This window comes from Schistocerca gregaria, chromosome 5, assembly GCF_023897955.1.
Source record: "Schistocerca gregaria isolate iqSchGreg1 chromosome 5, iqSchGreg1.2, whole genome shotgun sequence".
NCBI lineage: Eukaryota > Metazoa > Arthropoda > Insecta > Orthoptera > Acrididae > Schistocerca > Schistocerca gregaria.
In genome coordinates, this window is record NC_064924.1 from 381527669 (window position 1) to 381549188 (window position 21520).

Below are 21520 nucleotides of genomic sequence, written 5' to 3' on the forward strand. Positions count from 1 at the left end.
AAAGCTGTCCAGCTGAATAAGCAGTCAAATTATATAAACATATTATACAGGTTGGATAAGAATTATAGTATTTCTTATAGCCTCCACTGACTACAAAGCAGTCCTGCATTTGTTCATAGTGATAGTTGTTAAGATGATAGTTGGTATGTTGATTTCCTCATTATTTTAACCTGTTGTCACACTGGGTCAAGATATGTTGAGGTAATAAAGGTAGGTGAGATGGTATCTCACAGCACCCCAAACAATGACAATAAATACAGGTCTAGTGGTTGGTCTGGCAAGCAGACTTGATGGCAACTCAGAGAACACGGCGATTAAAGTAATCAGTATTTGCATCAGTTGAAGAGCTTTGTTGTTTCATGAATATTGACAGAATGTGTAAGATGAAGTCCTGAATATACCCTGCACAGGTCATTTTTCGTTCAACAAACATCAAAGGCATACTTTCATGACCCAAGTGAGGTGGTGCAATAGTTAAGACAGGACTTATATTTGAATCGAGTGGACATCAGATACCGATCCAACGATTCATGTACAGGTTTTCTGTGGTTTCCACGTTAGTCAAATTTGACGACGGCTGTGATGGTTCCTTGGCGAAGGAGAGAGCTGATTTGTGTTTATATTTGTTTCTCACACAAACTTCTTTTCTCTCTCTCATTATTTATGGGATGTTATAGCATAATCTTCCATTCATTTGTACATTTACTTTACACTAGTGGCTCCTCTCAGTATGTTTCCTTGAGTAGGTCCTCTGTGTCTTTGCCCAATGCCCTCTGGTAAATGCTGCTCTCCTGGCCAGCACAACAGTTCTTAACTGCCATTACTGGTAGCGATACAGACTCTGCTCTCATTGCTAACCAAAACATTGTGCAAGTCATATATGTAATCGTATCTTTGGCTACATTCAAAGCAAATTTCAAGGCTGATCAGCACCTTCACTCACAACCTGTTCTTCATAAAATGTTTCATTATGATTGTAGATTACATTTTGAGTGTAACACTGATTGTAATTTGTACTGTGCTCTCTGTGTGATCAGCACTGGCTGGTTGTCTGATGGGGCAGTTTAGGAGGGAACCTGTATGCTGCTGCCAAGTGGGGCAGGGTAATACATTTTTCTTGGACCAATTCAAAGCTGGCACATACAACATGTTGGGCAATTCTTTGGAAGCACATAAAGTTTCTCAAAGATCAGTGACTGAAATTCAAATTATTGCAGTAATTGTGCTCATTGGCACATACAAGTCATACCTGGCAGTGTCTCATCCCAGTAAGGCATCCTTGCTTCACATCTTTAGTACTTTTCATTTATTATCTATCAGCACATGTATCTCTACAACAGTAAATGTAATAGCTGTGCATGTGAAAACATTTAAAGTAGGGGGAAATGATACATTGTATAGAATTTAAAATAAAAAGAACAGAAACATTAATTATATGAATTTTTAACAGAAGGGTCTTATAAGTTTAACCCGTGTATCTGATATGTGGCATTGTAGCTCCCAAATGAAATGTCCTGTTGTAATACAGTTTTTAAACTGAAATCTGATTAAATCAGGATGGTTCTTGGCTATGTTCCATAAAAGTCAGATCAGCTGTTTAAATTTCATCAGATAAATGAAGTAAAAATGTTTTCTGCTGGTGCACTTGTTTGTACTAAGTTGCATGCACTAAGTTTGCACATAATTATGGAAAAATATGGTAAATAGGTAACTCTATTCTTTAACAGTGTCAGGCTAATTTTGTATTTACTTAACAACCCCCGATGCGAGGACACTTAAATTGAAATGGTACTACAATACGGGCCATTAAAATTGCAACACCATGAAGATGACGTGCTACAGACGCAAAATTTAACTGACAGGAAGAAGATGCTGTGATATAAAAATGATTAGCTTTTCAGAGCATTCACACAAGGTTGGCACCGGTGGCGACACCTACAACGTGCTGACATGAGGAAAAGTTTCCAACCGATTTCTCATACACAAACAGCAGTTGACCGGCCGTTGCATGATGAAACGTTGTTGTGATGCCTTTTGTAAGGAGGAGAAAACATACCATCACGTTTCTGACTTTGATAGAGGTCGGATTGCAGCCTATCACAATTGCGGTCAGTGGAATCAGTGAGTTCAGGAACACCGTGCTGAATCCCAACGGCCTCGTAGCACTAGCAGTCGAGTTGACAGCCATCTTATCCACATGGCTGTAACGGATCGTGCAGCCACATCCATCTCAATCCCTGAGTCAGCAGATGGGGACAACAACCATCTGGAGACAACAACTATGTGCACGAACAGTTTGATGACATTTGAAGGAGCATGAACTATCAGCTCAGAGACCATGGCTGCTGTTACCCTTGACACTGCATCACAGACAGGAGCGCCTGCGATGGTGTACTCAACAACGAACCTGGGTGCACGAATGGCAAAACGTCTTTTTTTTCCAGATGAATCCAGGTTCTGTTTACAGCATCATACTGGTTGCATCCATGTTTGGCGACATTGTGGTGAACGCACATTGGAAACGTACATTCTTCATCGCCATACTGGCGTATCACCCAGCTGTATGGTATGAGGTGCCATTGGTTACACGTTTTAGTCACCTCTTGTTCGCATTGATGGCACTTTGAACAGTGGACGTTACATTTCAGATGTGTTACGACCCGTGGCTCTACCCTTCATTCGATCCCTGCGAAACCCTACATTTCAGCAGGATAATGCATGACCGCATGTTGCAGGTCCTGTATGGACCTATCTAGATACAGAAAATGTTCGACTGCTGCCCTGGCCAGCACATTCTCCATGTTGTTGTTGTCTTCAGTCCTGAGACTGGTTTGATGCAGCTCTCCATGCTACTCTATCCTGTGCAAGCTGCTTCATCTCCCAGTACCTACTGCAACCTACATCCTTCTGAATCTGCTTAGTGTACTCATCTCTCGGTCTCCCTCTACGATTTTTACCCTCCACGCTGCCCTCCAATGCTAAATTTGTGATCCCTTGATGCCTCAAAACATGTCCTACCAACCGATCCCTTCTTCTAGTCAAGTTGTGCCACAAACTTCTCTTCTCCCCAATCCTATTCAATACCTCCTCATTAGTTACGTGATCTATCCATCTTATCTTCAGTATTCTTCTGTAGCACCACATTTCGAAAGCTTCTATTCTCTTCTTGTCCAAACTAGTTATCGTCCATGTTTCACTTCCATACATGGCTACACTCCAAACAAATACTTTCAGAAACGACTTCCTGATACATAAATCTATATTCGATGTTAACAAATTTCTCTTCTTCAGAAACGCTTTCCTTGCCATTGCCAGTCTACATTTTATATCCTCTCTACTTCGACCATCATCAGTTATTTTACTTCCTAAATAGCAAAACTCCTTTGCTACTTTAAGTGTCTCATTTCCTAATCTAATTCCCTCAGCATCACCTGATTTAATTTGACTACATTCCATTATCCTCGTTTTGCTTTTGTTAATGTTCATCTTATATCCTCCTTTCAAGACACTGTCCATTCCGTTCAACTGCTCTTCCAAGTCCTTTGCCGTCTCTGACAGAATTACAATGTCATCGGCGAACCTCAAGGTTTTTACTTCGTCTCCATGAATTTTAATACCTACTCCAAATTTTTCTTTTGTTTCCATTACTGCTTGCTCAATATACAGATTGAATAACATCGGGGAGAGGCTACAACCCTGTCTCACTCCTTTCCCAACCACTGCTTCCCTTTCATGCCCCTCGACTCTTATTACTGCCATCTGGTTTCTGTACAAATTATAAATAGCCTTTCGCTCCCTGTATTTTACCCCTGCCACCTTTAGAATTTGAAAAAGAGTATTCCAGTCAACATTGTCAAAAGCTTTCTCTAAGTCTACAAATGCTAGAAACGTAGGTTTGCCTTTTCTTAATCTTTCTTCTAAGATAAGTCGTAAGGTCAGTATTGCCTCACGTGTTCCAACATTTCGACGGAATCCAAACTGATCCTCCCCGAGGTCTGCATCCACCAGTTTTTCCATTCGCCTGTAAAGAATTCGCGTTAGTATTTTGCAGCCGTGGCTTATTAAACTGATAGTTCGGTAATTTTCACATCTGTCAACACCTGCTTTCTTTGGGATTGGAATTATTATATTCTTCTTGAAGTCTGAGGGTATTTCGCCTGTCTCATACATCTTGCTCACCAGCTGGTAGAGTTTTGTCATGACTGGCTCTCCCAAGGCCGTCAGTAGTTCTAATGGAATGTTGTCTACTCCGGGGGCCTTGTTTCGACTCAGGTCTTTCAGTGCTCTGTCAAACTCTTCACGCAGTATCGTATCTCCCATTTCGTCTTCATCTACATCCTCTTCCATTTCCATAATATTGTCCTCAAGTACATCGCCCTTGTATAAACCTTCTATATACTCCTTCCACCTTTCTGCCTTCCCTTCTTTGCTTAGAACTGGGCTGCCATCTGAGCTCTTGATATTCATACACGTGGTTCTCTTCTCTCCAAAGGTCTCTTTAATTTTCCTGTAGGCAGTATCTATCTTACCCCTAGTGAGATAAGCTTCTACATCCTTACATTTGTCCTCTAGCCATCCCTGTTTAGCCATTTTGCACTTCCTGTCGATCTCATTTTTGAGACGTTTGTATTCCTTTTTGCCTGCTTCATTTACTGCATTTTTATATTTTCTCCTTTCATCAATTAAATTCAGTATTTCTTCTGTTACCGAAGGATTTCTACTAGCCCTCGTCTTTGTACCTACTTCATCCTCTGCTGCCTTCACTACTACATCCCTCAGAGCTACCCATTCTTCTTCTACTGTATTTATTTCCCCTATTCCTGTCAGTTGTTCCCTTATGCTCTCTCTGAAACTCTGTACAACCTCTGGTTCTTTCAGTTTATCCAGGTCCCATCTCCTTAATTTCCCACCTTTTTGCAGTTTCTTCAGTTTTAATCTACAGGTCATAACCAATAGATTGTGGTCAGAGTCCACATCTGCCCCTGGAAATGTCTTACAACTTAAAACCTGGTTCCTAAATCTCTGTCTTACCATTATATAATCTATCTGATACCTTTTAGTATCTCCAGGGTTCTTCCACGTATACAACCTTCTTTCATGATTCTTAAACCAAGTGTTAGCTATGATTAAGTTGTGCTCTGTGCAAAATTCTATTAGGCGGCTTCCTCTTTCATTTCTTAGCCCCAATCCATATTCACCTATTATGTTTCCTTCTCTCCCTTTTCCTACACTCGAATTCCAGTCACCCATTACTATTAAATTTTCGTCTCCCTTCACTATCTGAATAATTTCTTTTATTTCATCGTACATTTCTTCAATTTCTTCGTCATCTGCAGAGCTAGTTGGCATATAAACTTGTACTACTGTAGTAGGTGTGGGCTTCGTGTCTATCTTGGCCACAATAATGCGTTCACTATGCTGTTTGTAGTAGCTTACCCGCATTCCTATTTTCCTATTCATTATTAAACCTACTCCTGCATTACCCCTATTTGATTTTGTGTTTATAACCCTGTAGTCACCTGACCAGAAGTCTTGTTCCTCCTGCCACCGAACTTCACTAATTCCCACTATATCTAACTTTAACCTATCCATTTCCCTTTTTAAATTTTCTAACCTACCTGCCCGATTAAGGGATCTGACATTCCACGCTCCGATCCGTAGAACGCCAGTTTTCTTTCTCCTGATAACGACATCCTCCTGAGTAGTCCCCGCCCGGAGATCCGAATGGGGGACTATTTTACCTCCGGAATATTTTACCCAAGAGGATGCCATCATCATTTAATCATACAGTAAAGCTGCATGTCCTCGGGAAAAATTACGGCTGTAGTTTCCCCTTGCTTTCAGCCGTTCGCAGTACCAGCACAGCAAGGCCGTTTTGGTTAATGTTGCAAGGCCAGATCAGTCAATCATCCAGACTGTTGCCCCTGCAACTACTGAAAAGGCTGCTGCCCCTCTTCAGGAACCACACGTTTGTCTGGCCTCTCAACAGATACCCCTCCGTTGTGGTTGTACCTACGGTACGGCCATCTGTATCGCTGAGGCACGCAAGCCTCCCCACCAACGGCAAGGTCCATGGTTCATGGGGGGAGGAGAATTCAATATCTCTTACAAATTGGTAATGTCTGGTCAATGGTGGGCAAGCAACTGGCTCGTCGCAATATGCCAGTCACTACTCTTGATGAATTGTGGTATCATGTTGAAGCTGCATGGGCAGCTGTACCTGTACACGCCATCCAAACTCTGACTCAATGCCCAGGTGTATCAAGGCCGTTATTACGGCCATAGGTGGTTGTTCTGGGTACTGATTTCTCAGGATCTATGCACCCAAATTGCGTGAAAATGTAATCACATGTCGGTTCTAGTATAATATATTTGTCCGATGAATACCCGTTTATCATCTGCATTTCTTCTTGGTATAGCAATTTTAATGGCCAATAGTGTACTTCTATTAAACTTAAAGGGGCAGTACATATTACTTGCACCTGTTTTGTGATATTTTTTTGTGTCATAATCTCAAACACGCATTGCATTCCATTACTCTTTATACATTTAATGACTCACTTAAAGAATTATCTTTATTTTGATGAAACTTGATGTTTGGCTTCATCATTCTCCAAAGGGCTGTATTGACTTTCTTACGCTCTGAGAATGTAATGTTTAAATTGAAAGATATTCAGTATCACATTTTGATGTCCTATTTTTAATGGAAATACAAGAAGAGTCTGTTTTCCACACTAACTTGAATCTTTGCTAGTCTGTGATATCAACCTGAAAATGGTTTCATTATATTTTTACCTACAATTTAAATGGTTTCATTACAATTGTGCCTACAATTTATTTCTACTGTAGTGATTAAGATCGTGTACATGAGAGGACCAATAATGGAAGCTATATTTCTTTACAAATATGGAAACAGAATAAATGTGTAGATCTGTCTCTTGTGCCAGTACTACCTGTAGGTTAAAGCACCCAAGGTCCCGGTGGGTTCACATATACTGTAATAACTTTCATAGATATGGATTAGCAGATTGTGACCATCCACATCAACTATTAAACCTCTCTTCCAGTTAAAAAATTGAGTTTGTTTTGCATTCTGTTAACAAGGGATTTGAGGAAAAAGTTACATCTTTTTTGCTATATTTTGATTTGGTATCAAGTTGTTGTCCACTTACAACAGGAAGTGCTGCAGGTTGTATGTTTCTATTTATTTATTTTAAGGAAAGTATTTTGCTGGTTCTTGGCCAGAAACTGTTCATATGTTTATCAAGTGCTCTTGTTCTATTCTATAGGTTTGTCAATTTCTAGTTATGGATATGGATCGTCATTTCAATGTTAAACTACATTTCATTGTCCTAGGTATGTCTGAGATAGGTTTGTGGTTATGAGATGGATTGTTTTCTTACTTATAATTTGGAGATTGTCAGTAGCGTTGTCACTCTTCATGTCACTATCCTAAGACTGGCATGCCGGTATTTGGGTTAGTCAGATCATATGTTGTGCAGTGCATTTCACTTCACTGGATTTTTCCTCTTTTCCCCTTATCAGTTATTTCATTGTTGTTCAGGATTGTCTTTTGGGCTGAGAAAGTTACAAAATTGGGAGTTTAAGGGTACTTGAAGTGGATAATGTTGAATTCATGAAGTGGCTTGCAGACTAAGTCTTTCATTAAACTGTCATTGAACCCTCCTTTGTATGGTCCCTTAGTGGTGTAAAAAAATTAAGCTTGTAAGTGAATGCAGTCAAAAGAAGCAGCCATTTATGTTACATATGTTGATAGTTGCAAATTCATACATCAAAACCAATACTGTACCTCCCGTTGACCAAAAATCTTGAAATTTGGCAAGAAGCAAGCTCTATTCGGTCCATGTTTTCCTGTTGTGGGCGTGATTTTTTTCGAGTATTGGGTGTGTGTTGGTGGATTTACATGTGGTGTTATTTGATATGGTGTGGTGAAGTTTACCTGGGAATCTTAGGTTTTAATGGTCAGAAGCTACTTTGCTTTCATATTGGGCTTTTGATAGTGCCTATAGGCAGGTGCCATGCTATAGCAGGGCCTTACAAATGTTCTGTATGTGTGTAGTACTGATTTTGGGTTTGCACTGCCAAATCTCAAGTGAGTCATATTTACTATGTTTATTCTTTGCTTTGCCTTGCTGATGATCACATCTTTGTGATGTTTCCAGGACAAGGTGTGGTCGAGAACTAGTCCTAGATATTTCATACTTTGTAGTGGCTCCACACTTTCCTGTCACAGTGCTACAGAAAGGTTGTTTATTTTGAGCCTTGTGCTCATGTAACATTTTAGTGGCTAACATTAGCAGTTGTCTTTTTACAGGATTTGGTTTAATACACCACTTCTTCATCTGTTGCTCCAAGCTGGGGATTTCTTGTATCTTCTACCTATGGTGCCATGCATCAGTAGGCAGTGTCATCTCTGTAAAGGGTGAAAAATTCATTCCACCTGCTGAGGCATGGGGTGTCTGCTTTGTATTGTGAACTGATTTTGATTCAGCTTAAGATTTTTATTTTCTGTGACCTATAAATAATTATAATACATTACCCTGAAATTTTCCTTGTGCTGAAATATAGATGATCGAGGCAGTCTGTAGATAATCTGTCAGTTTCCCCTTAACAAAGTTTGAAACAGTATTGGAGACTATTGACCCGACAAAAATAAGTGATTGGTTGTAGGACACATCCTGAGGCATCAAGGGATTTGTGAGGTTTAAGGATATGATACATACAGGGAGTTCAGCGGCTGTTTCACATCCCATGCTATCTGGATCCGTCCTTCCAGCTCCAAATTTTCTAAACTACATAGATCCTTCCAATACATCCTTCACTCATGTAATCATCCACGTCATGTTGGTTGCATACCCAGACTATGCTCCTCCCACCCGTACCTCATTACACTCCTTTCCTGCACACCTGCTACCTTCCTCCAAATTGCCAGCTACCAGCCTCCAATTCCTTCTTCTGATTCCTGCCTCTTTCCCTCTTTATTCACCCCACCTGGTACAACTCCCACCTCATTCCATAACTGCAGACATACGTGAGGTTGGAAATGTGTGTGTGTGTGTGTGTGTGTGTGTGTGTGTGTGTGTGTGTGTGTTTTCAAATTTCAAGACCATACTTACTTCACCCATTTATACGATATTGTTGCTATAGGATTTGATGTAACATACATCTGACAATAAACAGTACCTGATGCTGTGAAACACATGTTGCCATTTTTGTACCTCGTTACATCTTTCCCTGAGGTCACTTAGAACATAAATTTCCTGTCTTATTATACCTCCTAGAGGCCACTAACATCAAGAGAATGAGTTTTTGTTGTGTTGACCTCAACCAAGGAACACATTGTAGAAAGTGTGCAGAGAGCTGGAAGAAAATGTTTTTATATTTGCCACATCATGCTTTATGTTTGTACCTAAAGCCTGTAGATCTAAAAAGAACAACATGAAGAAGAAGAAACCTCTAAATTCCTCTTACTGAATGCAGGTGTCATTTAGATGAATTCACAACTTCTCTTGCACTCACTTACTGTTACCATCATTTTCCTTAAAGCACTAAAATTCTGTAATATTGAGCAACTGGTGCACAGACTTCTTTCATAAATTGGAAAATGACCTCAGATTAAACATTTCCAACTGTAATGGAAGTAACTGACTGCTAGGTAAACATAGTTTCCAAGTCACTCTTAATTTTTCTTGCTTATTTTAACTGCAGATCTTTAAAATAGATTATCTTTCAAGGCAAATGGTTTCCGTAACTGAAGTAGAATAAATTATAAAAAGAAAATAATTTCTTTGTTATGTCAAATACTTAAATTTCTCAACAATGATTTCAAACAACATAAGTGTATCCCGACCTAGTGATAACTTTTTGTTTTTACCTTCTGGGTACCAGGTGGGAGCTTTATTGCAAATTTTGTTATGTACAATAACTAAAATGTCACAATACTTTTCTTAAAATAGGGCCCACAGCCACTGTAAATATTCTGAATTATAAAATTCTGCTTCTCTCTCTGTTATTGGTGGGATTAAAATATCCTTTTATTTTGTGTGCATTATGAAGAAATTTCATGTGATTGGGTAGTATAACATGTCAAAAGATTATTTCTGATAGGTTTAGAAACACCAATACGAGAAATGGTAAAGCTGCTAGAGATTATACACAAAACATTCAGGAGCATGATTATTTCTGGTATTGAGCTCCTGCATGTAACAAAGATTGTGATGTACAGCACCTGTGCACCTGTAATGCTTATGTAACATACAATAGAAAGGCTCACCCTTACAAACTGTGCTGCAATGTCCACATTACTCCAGTTTTGCCATTGTGTGACTTGAAGAGTACTTCAACTATAACATGAGTCTGTTCATTTGATGTTATGTGTTGTACTATTACAATCACTTAGAAGTAGATACATATCCACAACAATGCAGCAGTCAATGTAAAATAAATTGGTATTTTAATCCAACTGAGGATAACCCACGTGCCAGAAGGTTTTCGTTCATAAAATGACACATGTGCTTTTTTCACAAATGAGACAGTGCTTATATTCTCTGTTTTCAGTTATCTATTTTTGCTTGACAGATCTCCTGTGCCTACCACTTGCTTCATGCTGCTTTGATGTCCATTGTGTTTCCTTCAGACAAAAACCTCTCTTCTATGACTTTGTTGCTGTAATACATTAACACCTTCATCTCATCATGTCTAATCTCATTCACTTGCTCAGTGGGTAGTTTCCTGCCTCTAGTAGGCTGCCTCTTCATTTTGCCAGTACAGTCTAGTCATTACTCATTACCATAATTAATTTAAATTGTGATCCTCTTTCATTGGCTATACAATAATTGAATCATTTTCATCACTGTGCATCGTTGCTTTTGCTTGACAGACTGTGTACTATGTATCACTGACTTATTTTATTCTCATCCTTTAGTTATACATTTCTGTCTTACCAAAGAGAAAACAGCAGTTCTGGAAGCTGGATAATCAGATAGTGTTTCTGGTTCAGATCAGGTTTGGTCTTGATTGTGAAGTATTTTATTTCTTGCGAGTGCTTTTACTTCGGGTATTCAGCTTTGTGCATGGTATCACAGTTACTGTACTCAAATCTTATTTGAAACCTACGGGGACTGTTCTCCTCTTGAACAAAATCATTTTCCGGCATGAGGGCAGTTCGTTTTTGTTAGTAGTTACTTAGCTTTTTCGACCTTTGGTATTATCAATCAGCACAAAAACAACAACAACAACAACAACAAAAATGTGTGCTTCCATTTGTCACCATGTCATAATTAGTAGCATAGCAGAATGGAATAGATCAATATATGGCAGTCACTCATATTATCATGAAATGGACTCCATTAGTAAAGTAAATTATTGATCAGCTGCTGGAAGTTTATTTTTTCCACCTTGATCAGTACAATGTTTGGATACTGCTATGAGTATCTTCTTGGGAAGTACATGATGTTACCTAAAAAATTATGACAATACGGTGTTCACCCAAACTACTGTATGGCGTGCCACATGTTGCGAGTTGATGTCGTAATGAAAAGCTTGAACTATATTACCTCTATCTTTTTATCAACATCTACATATATATGGATACTCTACAGATCACAGTTAAGTACCTGGCAGAGAGGGTTCATTGAACTACCTTCACAATAATGCTCCATTATCCACTCTTTCTCTATTATCCACTCTCAAACAGCATATGGCAAAAACAAACACATATATCTTTTTGTTTGAGCTCTGATTTCCTTTATTTTATTATGATTATCATTTCTCCATATGTAGGTCAGCATCAACAAAATATTTTCATATTTGAAGGAGAAAGTTGCTGACTGAAACTTCATCATAAGATCGCACTGCAATGAGTTATTCCTTTGTTTTAATTATGTCCACCCCAAATCGTGTATCATGTTCATGACTCTCTTCCCTCCTTTGAACTTTCTTGATGTAGTCCATTCATATTATCTGGTAAGGATCCCACACCACACAACAGTACTCCAGGAGAGGATGGACAAGTGTATTGTAGGCAGTATCTTTAATAGTTATGTTACATTTTCTAAGTGTTCTGCCAATAAAACATGGTCTTTGGTTTGCCTTCTCCATAACATTTCCTGTGTGTTCTTTCCAATTTCAATTGTTTGTAATTGTAACTCCTAGGTATTTAGTTGAATTTACAGCCTTTAGATTAGACTGATTCATCATGTACTCGAAGTTTAATGGATTCCTTTTTTGCACTCATGTGAATGTCCTCACACTTTTCATTATTTAGGTTCATTACCAGTTTTTACACCATTAGGGTCACTTTTCTAAATCATTTTGCAATTTGTTTTGATCTTTGGATGAGTTTACTAGACCATACATAACAGCATTATCTGCAAACAACCTAAGACAGCTACTCAGATTGCCTCCTAAATCGATTGTATAGATAAGGAACAGCAGACGGTCTATAACACTATCTTGGGGAATGCCATACATCACTTCTGTGTTACTCGAAGACTTCCTATCAGTTACTACAAACTGTCACTTCTCAGACAGGAAACCACAAATTCAGTCACAAAACTGAGACGATGTTCCATAAGCAAAGAATTTCACTACAAGTTGCTTGTGTGGTACAGTGTCAAAAGCCTTTTGGAAATCTAGAAATACAGAATTGATTTGAAAACCCTTGTCAGTAGTACTCAACAGTTTGTGTGTGTAAAGAGCTAGTTGTGTTTCACAAGAATGATGTTTTCTAAATTTGTGTTGAATGTGTGTCTATAGAGTGTTCTCTTTGAGGTAATTCATAATGTTTGAACACAATATATGTTCCAAAATCGTGCTGAATATCAATGTTAATGATATAGGCCTGTAATTTAGTGGATTACTCCTACTATATTGGTGTGATCTGTGTAGCTTTCCAGTCTCTGGGTACCATCCTATGGCACAAGTTGAGGAATTTGGAGCCTACATGGTCGCAGAACCATTTTAGGCTCTGATTCAGAACCTCCACTCGACTCTGTACCAACGGTCTGCAACTGGTTCTGTTGACTATGATGCAAATTGTTGACCCTGGCAGTCTTTATCACTTCTGTTAGCCTCTTGAAACAGAGAGAGAGAGTCTCTTCTCATCCAAAGTGATGCATATCATTGGTGCCTACATGAGCCACCACCTGCAGTTGGCTGCACCATGTGCTCTTCATGCCATCTGGAAGGACCCTTTTCACATCCGTAATGACCCCCACCCAGTATGCACATGGTGTGCACATTGGCTTTCTTCCCCTCCATGACAACCATGTCTCTATGGAGCTCCATAATGTGGCTAACACTGGAACTCCCCACTACCAATAATGCCACCCTTTTTGACTGCCCATATCTTGCAGGCTGAGAGGTTCCCTCTGAAATAGGACAAATGACCACATCTGGCTGACATAGTGTTGTAACATACAAATAATAATCTCTGTTCCACCAGTAGAAGACAATGTAACAGTAATGCTGCTTTCAGTACCTGTATTTAGAGCAGACAACTGCAACAGATATGTGAGTTTGCTCTTTGTAGCAGCTCACACATCATTTTACATTAAACTAGGTCAAAATATAGATTATTCTCCTCTGTTTATAACCTACCAGTGAGCTGAACGGCAAACACAGTTCTTGACTGATAGATATAATCATCTGAAACACACCTATTACTATATTACTAGCAGTTTTAAACTTTTTTAAAAATTTATACACATGTCAGATGACACAACTATGGTGATTACATTGTCATCTTTAGGGTTCTATCCCTCAGTTAATGAAAACAGAACCCTCATAGTATCACTTTGTTGTCTGTCTGTCTGTCTGTCTGTCAAGACCTTTTTTTCCTCAGGAACAATTCGAAGTATCAAGCTGAAATATATGTCAAATACTAAGTTGTGTGATCCCTTAGTGGTGTAAAAATTTTAAACCTCTAAGTTAATGCAATAAAAATAATGGAAGTTTATGTCACCTATTTTGATACTCACAAACTCTCTCATTGAAGCCTGTAGTTGAGCTATCTATGTACATAATTAAGTTTGTATGGGACCCTCAGAGCGTGACTTCTACTTGCACTTGTTCGATTTGTGGTGAATTGAATAGATTTAAAGCTGTCATGTCTATAGCTGACTGAAGCATTATATGATGTGCAAATTGTGCCTTTTTGGTGACACTGCTTACCTGGAAAGTCAAGACTCTGATATTAGTTCAGCTGGTATTTTTGTTACTTTAGGATTTTACACAGTCAATGCTTAGATCCTCAGACTTCTGACTGTAAGTTTATTTAGTGAAACACAGCTCACATGTGTAGATATATGTTGCAAATTTAATAAAGTAATTTATTTTTTCACATACCTTGTTTAGGTATTAAAGTATTTACACATGTGTTGTTTCATCCCTCAACAAACCTTATTGAGAGTTTTCACCTGCAATTGCTTAGATTTTTGCACTTTTCATTAATGCCTTTCAGACGATTGTGTTCTTCTTCTTTATTGTTGTACAACAGTATAGACTGACTGTGAACTGTAGTAACATTTACAAAGTCAAGAAGTATAGCTGAAGATTGAAGCGTACATTGGTGAGCTGTGAATAGCCAGAATGTACAAGCTGGCTTTAATGAAATACTAAAAACATGCATCCAATATGGACTGAGAAATAACCTTTGAAAGAGTCGTGAGTAATATATTTGGTACATTTACAAACACTTAGCTGAAGATCTAACTTCACCACTTATTTATTAGTCCTGTACAGAAATTTCATTCTGCAGTGAAATGAACCTTTCTTGCAACTTAAAACTGTATGCCAGACAGAAATTGAACCTTTGGCTTAACCCTGATCCATCATAAAATTATAAGCAATTATAAATGTTTGTTTAAGAAAGACCAACTGAAGCAACACTGAACACACATTTGGAAGGCACAGGGTGAAATAAATGATCTTTATGATATGATATTTATGTCTGCATCCAACATTTTCCTTATATTCCAGCTCACTATTCTGTTAAAGTAAAACAGGGTGGTGGATAAGTGCATGCCATTGATAGTGAATACTACCTGTGTCACAATTGTGTTATAAAGAAAGTAATTGTATTGTTTGTGCATAATTTATTAAACACACATATTGTGCATCACAGTTTTAACAGCCAGTGGAATAATTCTCATAGTGTAGTCAACACAAAATAAGAATACTGCGACAGTCAGTTGACATTTCATTGCATGAAAATATTTGAGCACATTCTTGTATTTACATACTGCTTGAACACAAGCATACGGATGATGCTACATCAGTATAACCAAGCACTTTGCAACTGCATTTTTTCAACTTCACAAACATTTTCTCATCCTGATTTCGATATCATGTAATGGATTGAGGCAAGTAGCATCAGCGAACTATCAGATCACTATCACCGTCTTTTTACATGAATAGCACAAGTCTTAAGGGCATTTCTAATATACATAGTAAGACTTGTTTGCCATGTAATATTAAGATAATGCATCTGATAACCTTTACCACCGAGCAATGCATTTCAGATTATACCTGAAACAATAAAAAATGAATTGCACCTAATCAATAGCAAGCTGTTTAAATGAACCTTCCATACCAAAAAGTTCATTTGCTAGTCGTGTCTTCCCTGGTCGTCTTGATTCATCTGCCCTCTTCTTTTCTTCTTCAAGAATCCAGTCACGATAACTTTCAAGTTTTTTCTGCCAGGCCACTGTTTACAAACAGAAATGAAAACCACTCGTTAAAATTCATTAAATATGTGTTCCACCAGCAGATAGCAAATAAAATGAAGAGTAAAATGAAACTGTATGTAATAATATTTCACTGTGTGGAATGGGCTGTAGTAAAGTTATTTCCCAGCTTTCTGATAAGTAGCCACAAACATATTGGCTAATAATGTTTTAAACATTGTAATTTATCTGCATTTCACTATGGTAATATTTCTGGTATACATTTGTTAATTCTTATTAATATATTCCAGTTTTCACTAAGTTTCCTTCCTCTGTGAAGACATACAATGTGTTCTAAGTCTTAATGATTGATAAACTCACAGTTAAGTTCACTCCTACTGCCTGCTGATCCTCCATATTCTTCCGGAAGAATGTCTGTAGAGAAAAATTTTGCCAGACCTTCGCTCCCTCCAGTGTGGACATAGACCTGAAAATGTGATAATGTTAACTGTCAAAGCAATGGTGCCAATATTAACATACATGAATACGTATAACACTGGTTACTTATTTGTGTGACACTTCGTGACAGATTAAAACTGTGTGCTGGACAGAGACTCAAACTAAGGAATTTTGCTTTTGCAAGCAAGTGCTCTACTGGCATAAGTAAAGCTGTAAGGACAGGTCATGAGTTGTACTTGGGTTGCTTAGTCATTAGAACATCTGCCTGTGAAAGGTTAAGGTCCTGAATTCAAGTCTTAGTTGAGCACAAAGTTTTAATCTGCCAGGAAGTTTCATGTCAGCACACACTCTGCTGAAGAGTGGAAAATTGATCCTATTCATTCATGTAAGTGCTCATTATCATGCACTGATATTAGATAAAAATATTATGAAACCAAGTAACAGACTACAAGTATTTCAAGTCTAATACATACCCTTTTTGCAAGTTTCTCTTTCATATAAGGCTTGAAAATTGCAAGTATTTTGTCTGCAAATGAAGGCGCATAGAGAAGATGAATCTGCTTAATACGGGTGGGAAGGGCATTCTGGAACAGAGATAAAAAGTAAATCTGTTTGATCTGTTAACCATAGAACACAATACCAACATTTCCCTTGAAGTAATTAGTATAAAGAAATATATTTTGGTATCCATTTAGAACTATAAGCTAACATTTATGAATTATGTTACTCTTTGTTGTTATGTTAATTGTTATTTGGGACTGTTGCTTCAAAAAAATGACTGTCAGATTATTCCCCTGCAGTTTGCGTGTTGTTTTTTGGTTAATTTTGCCATAAAGCAGTTTTTTAAAATTTAGCTGTTGTGTGATCTTCAGTTATTTGATGTCATTTTCAGAGATATGACACTTGTCGTAGATAAAATAGTAAACTGTCCACAAAAGAAAAGTTAAATAGCAACTAAAAGTGAAATATTTTCTGTTATGAGCTATAAACTTGCCATAAGATGGATGTATGCTTTCTCTGAAATTATCTACACTGAAGTGCCAAAAAAATTGGTATAGGCATGCATATTAAACTACAGAGATATGTAAATAGACAGAATACGGCACTGCAGTTGGCAACGACTATATGAGAAACAAGTGTCTGGTGCAGTTGTTAGATCAGTTACTGCTGCTACAATGGCAGGTTATCAAGATTTACGTGAGTTTGTATGTGGTGTTATAGATGGTGCACAAGCGATGGCACACAGCATCTCTGAGGTAGCGATGAAGTGGGAATTTTCCCATACAACCATTTCACGAGTGTACTGTGAATACCAGGAATCTTGTGAAACATCAAATCTCAGACAGATCTTGCAAGAATGGGACCAACGATGACTGAAGAGAATCGTTCGACATGACAGAAGTGCAAATCTTCTGCAAATTGCTGCAGATTTAAGTGCTGGGTCATCAACAAGTGTCAGTGTGTGAACCATTAATGAAACATCAGCAACATGGGCTTTCTGAGTCAAAGGCCCACTTGTGTACCCTTCATGACTGCATGACGCACAGCTTTATTCCTCACCTGGGCCCGTCAATGCTGACATTGGGAACTATTTTGATTCCAGCAAAGAGATTATGGCAGCCATATAATTTGGAGACATTCAAAAACCACATGGGAAAAAATGTTGGCTGCAATGCATTAACCTAAAGGGTGACTGTATTAAATCTGAAAATGCATATTTTAATTTAAAAAATGCAATTGTTCACAATCTGGTTTCCAACTTTTCACTTTGATCTTATTTGTAATTCGTACCTGGCCACAGACCAGGAGTTTCTTGGCGAGTGGCAGTGTAAACTTTACGAGATGCTGTAGCGTGAATCCACGTAGATCAAAGAGCAGCACTTCACCAAGGCAAGGCTCCTCCTGTAGGCGCACATCTGCTACTAGGAACATGCGCTTCATGTAGTCCCGAGGACTGAAGACTGATGGGTCCGTGTCTGCCAAAGCTGATAGACTAACCCTGTAGCCCTCTGGAGTATAGCCAGGAACTGGGAAATAGTACCTGCAACATATTTCCTAATCAGTCCTGTCTTTTCATGGCACTGCAGTCTCTGCTATAACTGTTTCTACATCACATTTGAATAGCTTATTTATAAAAGGGGTAACTCATATTTGATAAATCATTCAGGAGTAAGAAAAAAGGATTTCACAACCTTGTTTAACAATTTAAAGGCAAATTTCTTTCTGTTGTGTGAATGAGTACATTTGTTGGAATGTGTAAGGTTAATATTACCTAATTTTAAAAGTATTTGTAGCTGCTGTGGTGATTTTTATCACGTGGAGCTACCCCTTACAGCAATGGATGAGGAAGCAAAAAAATTTTAAGGCACTTATTTAAATAACATAAGTAAAAACTTATATTTAATGAATGACAGTATTTTGAGTGGAATAAATCTAGTGTAAAGTGTATGTGTGTGTCAGGAGTGTGCAAACACAGAAAAATTACCATACATAGTCTTGATATGAAGTACATTTAAATGATAACCAAATAACTTACAGTTCCTCAATGCTTTTGACCCAAAACCATTGAATGTTTTTAATATTATCCTTATAACTCTTAAGTGTTTACAAAACTGCCCTAAGTACATGCAAAAATGAATACAAAACATGTTACAAATGATTACTGGCCACATGTTCACAGAAGTATATTAAGTTTAGTAGTCACTTTCCAGTCACTGTCATCCACTTCTGTTATAGGCTAATCTCCAGCTCTTCTTCTAAACTTTATACTATTGATCTGTAATATCAGTATCATCTTTCTGCTTCTTGTTTATGGGAACTTTCCCATCATATGCTTCTGTTTGAGGAAGTTCAATATTCTAGGTGGCAAAATATATCCTGGCTTTCACATTGTAAAAGTATGGACATTCAGCTTATAAGCTACTTCTCTTTCCTTTTTTGGCGTTTACTATGAAGTACAGAAGCTAATAGGGAGCAAATGATACTTTCTCCTGTTTTCTAGCACCTTTTCCCATTGTTTCACTGAAGACAATGACATGTTTGTATAAAAGCATCCAACATATTATACAATTTCTCTGTTTCTCTTTGTTTTGTTACATGAACATGAAAGTGACCAAGGCAGCTAGATCCAGTGAAAAGTGGCATATACTTGGTCACATGTACGTAACTTCCTTTTCAAGACATTTAATAGTCGTGGTCGTATGGTACACGAGAGTGCTCTTCAGTGGGTAAACAGTGGTAGATTTTATCAAATTGGCCACTATCTGTTAAGAACAGTAGCATTATTATAAGCATTTGACTACTTCATGCATTGTGAGCAAGTGGAGTTCTCTTTTTGGGATGACGTACTCAGTGTAATGGTATAGAAAGGTGCACACTTGTGTAGGCCCTTTTTTACATTGGTCCTCATTATGTCAGTAAAACCTACCTTCGTGTGTTTTCAGGTTTTGTGTATCAAAAGCTCATAGCATGCTAAAAATTATTTCGAAGTTCAAATTCTGAGCTGTCTATCTTAATATTATAAGTGAAATAGTTAATCAAAATTTTCATCAAAATCTCGCTATTACGAAAATTGCAGATTTAAATTTGCTTTCTGCAAGCAGCAAGACAATGATGGCCTCTTTCCAATCAGTGCATCTATGTCTCAAGAACCTGAAAATAACAAAACCTACATTTTCATTTTGAGGGGGTTGTCACCTTTTAGTAATACGTGCTTCATTTGCCTGTGCTGGTAGTTTGTTCAAAGTGCAGTTGTTGTAGTCATGTGTGTTGCTACCTTCAGAATTGTTGGTAATTGTTATTTGGATACCTAATTTGGATAGTAGGCATGCACGGAACTCACTAATTGATCCCACTAACTTATACTCATATTTTGGAAAAACAAGATACTCTTATGCCTACCACAGCGGTTGAATTTCGTGTGGCCCCTCCAAATGAATTGGGGCAAATTCAGTAAGATTCCTTTGACAAGGAAATTATCAGTTTCTTCAGTGCATATGACCAACTGGGAAATAATTTCCTCTTTGTAAATGGATTTTAATTCCATGAGTGTTACAACCATACCATACTTTTTACAACTATTGTAAATTCTGACCTGGCTGTGTCAGCATGATTATGGCAGTTGACTGGTCACTTTTTAGTATTATTAGGATACACCCTCAGCCACCAATAATACAAATGTCCTAAAGATGGCAGAGCTTTTGAAGAATACCATACAGAGTCTCACTGACTAATTAATCACACACAAAGCCTGATTTCCAAGAGAGTTGTGCCTGCAATGACAGCATCTAACAAGAGTTAATAATAGATAATGTGCTATGGCAATATAGACAGGGCTCAACAATTCAGTGATGCAAGAGTAAGTTACAGTGAGCCTCGTGGTCCTTATAAATACAGTTTAGGGAACAGCATACATGTTATGTAAAATATTTGGATAAAAAAAAATTTTTTCTTTGTTAATTTTAGTGTAATTATTTACCTAGCTAATTTACATACTTGTAACCGAGTGTGAAACACATGGGCAATGGCAGTGAACATTTAATGACCACATGGAAAGAGTACCATTTCACAGACTGACACTGATCAACACACAATTAAGCCACATTCCAGAATAGGTCATACAAGTGTTTTGTAAGCCATATGTTTACAGACTAACTGCAATCTGCAAGTTATCACACCAATGAATTGTTCCATTTTGTATCCCAGTACATTATTTCCAAATATTTTTAGCACATCAGCTATTCCAGCTGTATGTTCTTAATTGTGAAGTGAAAACCTGTTACAATTGTACATTTAATGAAGTGAACTACTTTACCTTTTCTTCAGTAAGAGAGATTTTCCAATCTTTGCAACAGGGTGATTTTTTGGTCGAGATATAATTGGATACTAGTACCATTTTAATCTGATAACTCTTTTGCATAGCCTGCTCAATTGTGAAAAGATTACAGCTGTTACTCATTAATATACAGGTTATTCTAGAAGGTGATGACAGGAAGTTAAGGTGTGACAGTAGAGATTATGCTGAAGGAGAACATGCAAGCATATATTTGATTCGCAGTGGCTTCTGAGCTAAGGAAACTGCGGAAAACATTAATGGGAGCAGTGCAGGAGTTACAAATTTTGTTTTAACATAATTTTCTCTTTGCAGCTAATATTCAGAAATGCAACTGTGAGTCACATGTAATTTGCAGCTCGTGTAAGCAGTGGATGTTGCCAATAGAGTTGAAGTGTGCATTTTTCTGTAAAATACACACAACTGTTTAAAATGTTTACAGATGTGCTCCTTGGGTTGCACATTTTGCATGTAGGCTTCAGTTTTTAGCCAACATGTAAGCAATCACCTGTAGAGAATTGTTTGGATGACCTTGGTCAATAGT

At 37.8% G+C, this 21520-nt stretch overlaps 2 protein-coding genes across 3 annotated transcripts in view; one reads left to right on the plus strand and one right to left on the minus strand.

The window, feature by feature from the left end:
- LOC126272314 (COBW domain-containing protein 1-like) overlaps nucleotides 1–21520 on the plus strand; it is a 489194-nt gene that overhangs the window by 83700 nt on the left and 383974 nt on the right. The window lies entirely within an intron of this gene.
- Nucleotides 15097–21520, minus strand: part of LOC126272315 (alpha-tocopherol transfer protein-like) — a 42076-nt gene continuing 35652 nt past the window's right edge. The window contains exons 4-7 of the mRNA XM_049975098.1: nucleotides 17937–18186; nucleotides 16619–16729; nucleotides 16068–16173; nucleotides 15097–15727 (exon numbers count right to left, since the gene is read on the minus strand). Coding sequence (XP_049831055.1) covers nucleotides 15576–15727; nucleotides 16068–16173; nucleotides 16619–16729; nucleotides 17937–18186 — 619 coding nt within the window. The 3' untranslated portion in view covers nucleotides 15097–15575. The remainder of the gene's footprint in view (nucleotides 15728–16067; nucleotides 16174–16618; nucleotides 16730–17936; nucleotides 18187–21520) is intronic.